Raw genomic sequence first — 6,948 nt, forward strand, 5'->3', positions numbered from 1 at the left:
CCAGTGGTTTTACACCACCATCCATGACGCTATTTGACTCTTTTAGAGTAGTCTGACTGCAGTTCTGGGTGTGGGGTCTGCTTAAATAGAAGTTCAATGTCTTTGGCTCTCCTCTTGCCACAGAAGGATTTTTCTCTCCAAAATAAGTTTAGAGTACCGTCTTTGCAATGCCAGGTGCTTTTAAGTCCTGTTCCGAGCTGCAGGGCCACGGTGGGCTTGGAAAAGGGCAAGGGGGATCTGAGAGTCTTTGAGTCAGCACATCAGCTCAGAAGGGATCCACCACAGAAGGAGTAACGGCGAGCTGCAAACCAAGATCAGAAGCTGTTACAAACTGACCCGAGTTCAGCTCCGAATGCCACCATGCCTAACAGGCAGAGATCTACAGGGGAGAGCCAGGGGAAGAAGAGTGAAGGACAGCTCTAAAACCAGTATAGATCCTTGCTTTTATCCTGAGGCTGCAAACCTGAGAACGGAGAGAAGAAAAAAAGGAAGAAGAAAAATAGGTACAGGCATTTAAGGATAGAGAAAGACAAACTGCATTTCTGCCAGCTGAGATCAGAGAATCCGTCTAAAGCACGGGCTCCCCAGAGGCCATGAAGCACGAAGAAGAGCCTGAGCTAGACTGGAGATGTCTTTCCTGCCTAAAGTGAGGCCACCGTAAGGAGCCATTTGTGGCTGTGATGACTTCAGCATGGAGAACTGTCACCAGAGCAGGCTTTCCTTGCCCCCACAGCTACTGACTCAGGAACTGACACTGCTGGCTATGCCTGTGTCACCTTTTTGTCACTGCTATGGCCACACAGCCTTACTTTCAGGCACCCCACCACGCACAGGTTACCACTACCAGGGTAAAACGTTGCCCTTTTTGCTCAGCAAAAATGCAATTGTGCTTTCCTCTCAAAAACTGGGAAGACAAAATAAAGAAGGAGAGGAGGTAGTTCATGAACCCGTGTGGGGTCTAGAAATGACCTGCTCTGCTGTGGCAGCCCACACTCCTGCCCTCAGGGCAGCCGGTGGAGGGAGCCAAGCAGTGACCTTTGGGGCGGCCCCGTCCTGCTCCCGGCTCTCGCTGCTCAAGGCAAGAGCAGGGCCAGGGTCAGGACAGAAGTACCTCAAAGCAATCTGTACCCTGGCATTTCTGCAGGTGCCAGAAATGCAAAGGATGATGTGGGTGCTGATGTGTCGCCCTGTCCCATCCTCCCTCTCCCCTTCCTTAGAAGGTGCCCTCTCCAAAAAGGGCACCCAGGGCAAAGCTCAAGGGTCTCCCATGGGGCTTCCACCCCCAATTTACTCCCTCACAGCAGCAACCAGCTGCCCGGCCATGGGGGGGTCCTTCCCTAATACTATGGATGGTGTGGAGGCAGAGGTGAGGCTGAGGGAGGGATGAAGGGCAGCTCTTTACCTGTGTCCACGTTGAGGCTGAGGCTCTGTGCCATGTCCCCGGCTGCACTGGGGAAGGATCCCGGCGTTGTCCAGGCCGCGGCTGCACCTGCCTCACTCTTGCCCAGTTCACAGGGGGGGCTGACTGGCGTGGGTACGGAGGCAGGGGTGAGGCGGTGGGGGCGGACGGAGGCAGTGGGCACCAGGAGTGAGCCATAGCGGGGGTCGAAGTGGGGCCCGTAGACCTCGTGCATGGTGGCGGGGCGGGGGTAAGCAGTGCTCTGTGTCCCGATGTAGGGGTGGTGGTGGTGGTGGTGGTGGGCATGGTGCCAGGGCTCGGGGCCACCCTGGTGCAGGTGGCCGTGCAGAGAGGCAGGTGTGTAGGGGTCGGCGGTGGCAGCAAACGGCAGATCGCTGTGGGTGGCAGCTGCCAGGGGGCTGCTGAGGGTGGCTGGGACGGAGGAGGGCTGGTACGTGCTGTTCCAGAAGGACGGTGGAAAGATACGCTGGCTCATCGGAAAGGAGCCATCTGGGTGAAGGGAGTGGGAGAGAAAGGCAACAATGAGCAAACCCAGAGAGCCCTGATCTCCTTTCCCTAGGGCTCTGCCCCTCCCCAATTCCCCCAAACCAGCCCTTGAATTCCCTTTATCCCCCCCAAACTGCAAAACACAAGAACTTGCTCCCAACAAGTACAGATTCCTCTACAGCTAAACATCCAAAACACCTAGCCCAGGGCTTATCCATGAAACTGGAACTATTTGCTCCAGGTTTCTCGTAGTATGTATGCGGGGGAGAGGCTATTACCTAAGGTGAGGGAAACATCTTTTCCTCTGTAGTGGAAACTGAGTGAGAGCTACGACACACTGCAGTGATTTCCGGGGTTGGATTTTTCTTGTTTGTTTTAGTAGTAATCTCCCCCTCTAAGCATTTATGCCCAACACCTCAGAGGATGCCCGACCCTACCAGGAGAGCAGCTGCTGCCTCAGTGCAGTTTCAAAGTGGGCAGGAACAGTGCGAGATGCAACTAAGGAACAGCTTGAATTTTCTAAATATCTGGGGGAAATTCCCCATCTATTACACTGGACTTAAGCCAGTTCCTTGGGTATATTGTTAACGTATTTGGGAAGCACTCTGCAGATCTTCGGAGGCTGGCAGGGCAAAGGACAAGGACCCTACATCTTCTTTGACCAGTAAGCAATGTGTGAGAGGGGTTAGTGATTATTAATAGCACAGATACATGCTATGCATTATTAATTGGGAATGCACACTGTTCCCAAGGCAAATAAGAACATGCTCCTGATATGTTTGCCAGGGAGGTACATCAGCTCCACACCCTGGCATTACTCGGGAGAAGAGGAAGTTGTTCATAAAAAGCAAAGAACTCTCCTCTCCTGCCATCAGTTCTAATGCTGAATATCTTTCACCTGTGAAATATTTAAGCTACTATTTCATTCTCAGAAACTACTGACAGAAATTCATGGAGGGGCTGAGAAACCAGCCTTGGCTGATGGGGTGGCCCCATGAGGGAGAGTCCCCAAAACTGCCCCAAGAGGAGTGCCTGCCCTAACTCTCCAGCGGGCAGAGGGTGGGGAAGGTTATTCCCCTCTGCCCTGGGTGCCCCCACGAGCCCATCCAGGGTGAACTGGGCACAGCTATGGAGACCTACGCATCAGCCGTGGCCGTGGCCTTGCTGGCACAGGGCCACTGCTCTGGGCAGGTCTGAAAGCCCTCATTTTCAGAAATTTAGGCTCCCTGTCTGTGCTCCAGCAGCAAGCAGGCTGGTGGTACATGTAGGGCGAGACACAGCGACACACACAATCTAGTTTTTAGCGTTGGGAAGCTGGCGAGACAGCTCCCACACCTGCCTTTTGCTTCGTTCCCATCATGGATTACGACCGCGCTAAACTGAAAGCTGCCCCGACAGGGTCAGCCCGGGAGGCGCTGGGGGTCCCTCGGCGGCCGCTTTGCTTGCAGCCCCCGCCAGGCAGATCTGGGGCGGTGTAAAGGCGATCCCTGTCCCCCAGCCGCCTGCCGGGACGCTCCCCCGGGCCACCGCAGCCCGGCGTGAGCTGAAGGGCTTTTTCCTTTTCTTTTTTCCCCTAAAAGCGCCAACCCGCTCGGGGCTCCCGGCCCGGGGCAGCCGGGCACCCGCGGCCGGCAGAGGGGAGGAGGGAGAGGGGATGTGCGGCCGGGTCGAGGGCGAGGTGCCTGCCCGGGGGGGACCCCGCGCCCCCCGCGCCCCCTGCGCGCTCACCCCGCCAGGAGCCGGCGTTCCGCGCCGCCTTCGCGCTGCCGAGCGAGAAGCTGCTGGGCTGGCTGAGCGCCCGGCTGAAGTGCTCGTCCACTACGGCGCTGATGTCCCCCTGGAAGTAGGTGAAGAGGACGCAGCGGGAGTTGATGTACTCGGCCTCGGGGGGTCGCTCCTTCTCGGGGCTGCAGTCCTCCTCCTTGATGCTGGCCGCGGGGTGGCTGGAGAAGGAGCTGCTGGCGCTGGCGCTGCTGCCGCTCTCCGGGGCTTCTTGCATTTTGGAGAAAAAGGAGAGTTTCTGGAGGGAAGGTGGGGGGAAGGAAGGAAAGAAAGAAAGAAAATAGAGCCGGTCATGCAGCGCAGCAAGGTGCGCTGGCCCTCCCGGTGGCAGCCGGGATGCAGCACCGAGCCCGCTCCCGCGATCTTTCCGAGAGGATGCAAAAGCCTGGTCCTCGGCCGCCCGCCGCCCCCCCAGCAGCACCCCCCACCCCGCAGCTGCATTTCTGCCCCACCTGGGGGAGGCAGCGAAGGGGCTGCAAATAGGGCTGGGGGCCCAAAGCCCAGAGATGCCGACAGGGATGGAGCGTCAGTGCGGGGCAGGCGCTGCCGGGCGGGCGGTTACAGGCGCGGCTCCCCAGCACGAGGTCCCGCACAAGAAGGGACTTTGCGGGGGGGGACGGGACGGGACGACGGGGGGGTGGCGGTCGCCGAGGCGCTGCATCGCGGGGGACGAGGCAGGGGGCGTAGGCAGCGGGGTGCCGGAGGAGCCGCTCGCCAAGATCTGCCCCAAAGAGCGTCCTGCAACCCACAGCGGCGTGGGTGGGAGGGCTGGCAGCCCCCAACACATTTCAGGGAAAAAAAAAAAAAGCATTTCCCCGGCCAGCAAGAAGCTCCAGGTATTTCCTACAAGATTATTCTGTTTTTACTGGATTCCTCTGGGTGGGAAAACAACGGGCACCGAGAAGTTCGCGGGATGTTTCCCATCTTTATCCGCATTAGCGTGTCCGCAAGCTGCTGGGAGTGTCTTAGAAATAAGCGATGGGACGCGGAGCCCGGGCTCGGCCGCGGGCAGCGCCGTGGGACGGGCGGCGGGGAAGCACCCAGGCGACAGGTCCGAGCCTGGGGCCAAGGCACACGAGACATTTAATAATGTCACTCCTTCGTGACGACCGCCTTTCCACTTGGCTCCCGGCTCGGCCATTGAGGTAATGGTCATCCCCCCAAATAATGTCACGCAGCCGCGTGCGGGAGGCGGGGGGGCTGATGAGGGGAGCGGCAAGGTGGGGGAAGACATCATCCGCTATTTGTAACAGGTATGCCGGCCCCGCTGCCAGGCGCTGGAGGTGGCCCACGAGCCACCACGCCGCGGGCTGCGCCGAGCGGGGCCGCTTGCCCCGGCACCGGCCTTGCAGGGCGGGGGCTGCCCCCGGGCCGGGGCCGCGCCTGGCTCTATCCATCCCTTTCTCTGGGATATCCTCCCGTTCTGCTGGGGAGGAAAGAAGTAATCTCTGGAAGGAGTAAGGGGGAGGGAGAAAAGAGAGAGAAGCCCAGAGGGCGAAAGAGAAAGCGGTGTGCGGCAGGTGCAGCCACGGGGAAAGGAGCCCTGACCCACGCGGGACAGTGCGGCCGGGGGTGGGGGTGGGGGGTTGCCCGCGTGCCGCGAGAGGTCCCCGCGGCCGGCGGGACCGTTTTATCGAAATTCGGGGGTTAATGGATACCGGCGGTAGCCCGGTCGCAGCTGCACGCAGCGCAGCGGCGGAACGCGGCTCCCGACCGCCAAGTGTCCGCGGATCTCGCAGGCGACCGTCGCCGCCGGGATCGCGGGGGACTGGCGGGTGTCCCGCCGCCGAGAGCGCCCAGGGAGCGGGGAGCATCCCCGCAGCCCTGCCGCACCGCAGCCTTGCCCCGCTTTGGGGCCGGGGCTTCCTCCCCCACCGCCACACCGGGGAAAGCCCGCAGCCTCCCGGCACTGTCGCCTCCCGCAGGTCCCGGGGGTAACCCCCAGCACCCCTCCGAGGCGGCTGGTCAAGTACCTGCCCGAAGCGGCTCCGGCGGCGCCCGGGATGCCGGTGCGCTGGGGCTGAGCGATGCCCCGGGCAAGCCGTGCCCCGCCACTCCCGGCCGGCATCGCTGCCCCGGGCCGCCGCGCCCGGAGGGAGCCCGTCCCGGCAAAGAGGGAAGGACGGGGACAAGAAATTAAAAAAAGAAAAAAAAAAAAAAAAAAAAGGAAAAAAGTCCCTAAAAAGCCATCGCAAGGTTAAGCCCGCCCTTTCGCTCCCGAGGCATCCCGCAGCCCGTCGGTCGCCGCCGGGGTACGTACCCTGCCGAGCCCCGCGCCAAGGTGGGATGCGGTTCTGCTCCGCTCACCATCGCAGGCTCCGAGATCTCCCCCCCCTCCCCCCCACCCCCCCTTTCCCCTCCCCTTCTCCTTTTCCCTTTTCCTTTTGGTAAGGCCCCAGACGGCCGTCCTCCAGACGACACCCCTCCCACCCTCTGCCTCTTCACCGCTGCCCCCCGCGCGTACCTGGTGATAGCGGCTGTAGGCTGCTGCGAAGTAGGGCTGCGGAGGACCGTAGACTTGGTACATAACATCCAAACAGCTCATGGCTGGCCGCGGCCGAGAATTATTTTTTTTCTCATCAACTCGTGTTCTGCAAAGTGGAGCAGTGCTTCGCGGGAGGGAGGTTCCCGGGGGTTAAGAGCCACCACTCATTGGTGGGAGGAGTGAGGGGGGATGAGACCGCGCTGGGCTGGGATGACACCCCCCTCCCTGCCCTCTTTCCGTGCTCCCTCCCTCCCTCCCTCCCTCCCTATAGCGCGGCTCCCTCCTGAGGAGGCGCCGGGGCCGGAGGGGCTCTGCGGCCGCCAGGGGAGTTTCGTCCCCGGGGCCCGGCGGGCGGCGGGGGTAGGGGGAGCCGGGGAGAGCCCCTTCTGCAGCCGGTGCCGCCTGGGAGCGGGGCGGGGGCGCGGGAGGACCCGCCGGCGCCCGCGGGTGAGGGGCAGCCGGGCGGCGGCGGGGGGTCTCGCCCAGCGGGGCAGCCCCTCTCCGCTGCTTTTCATTTCATCGCATTTGTTGCATTTCTTGCGCTGACCGTGCCGGGCGCTGCCCCGCCGCCGGCGCCGGGCCGCCCTGAGGACGGGTCCCCCCGCGGCCTCCGGTGAGGGGCACCCCGCCGCCCCCCGCCTCGTCGAGCCCCGCCACCGACCGAGGCGAAGCGGAGCTCCGGGAAAGGCGGGGGTCTGGGTCAGACCCCCGCAAATCCCACCGAGTCCGGCCTCCGCCGGGAAATGCCGCCTCCGAAGTTACGGGAACTGAAAGG

The 6,948-nt window shown here is 61.8% G+C and overlaps 1 protein-coding gene across 2 annotated transcripts; it reads right to left on the reverse strand.

The window, feature by feature from the left end:
* Positions 1 to 260: 260 nt before the first annotated feature.
* Positions 261 to 6,233, reverse strand: VGLL2 (vestigial like family member 2). Of its 2 annotated transcripts, XM_027814687.2 has the most exons (4): positions 6,153 to 6,233; positions 3,635 to 3,926; positions 1,403 to 1,909; positions 261 to 301 (listed from the first exon to the last, which is right to left on the reverse strand). In XM_027814687.2, the coding sequence occupies exons 1-4, from the start codon at positions 6,231 to 6,233 to the stop codon at positions 261 to 263; spliced, it is 921 nt and encodes a 306-aa protein (XP_027670488.2). The 2 variants fall into 2 exon arrangements, with proteins under 2 accessions (XP_027670488.2, XP_055570900.1); XM_055714925.1 differs by lacking the exon at positions 1,403 to 1,909.
* Between the last annotated feature and the right edge of the window lie 715 nt (positions 6,234 to 6,948).

The sequence above is a fragment of the Falco cherrug genome, chromosome 6 (genome assembly GCF_023634085.1).
Source record: "Falco cherrug isolate bFalChe1 chromosome 6, bFalChe1.pri, whole genome shotgun sequence".
NCBI lineage: Eukaryota > Metazoa > Chordata > Aves > Falconiformes > Falconidae > Falco > Falco cherrug.

Coding starts and splice junctions, on each gene's coding strand:
- VGLL2 (XM_027814687.2), bottom strand. CDS start 6,233: ATGAGCTGTTTGGATGTTATGTACCAAGTCTACGGTCCTCCGCAGCCC. Junction 3,927..6,152: donor CCTACAGCCGCTATCACCAG/GTACGCGCGGGG, acceptor CCTTCCCTCCAG/AAACTCTCCTTTTTCTCCAA. Junction 1,910..3,634: donor GAACGCCGGCTCCTGGCGGG/GTGAGCGCGCAG, acceptor CCCTTCACCCAG/ATGGCTCCTTTCCGATGAGC.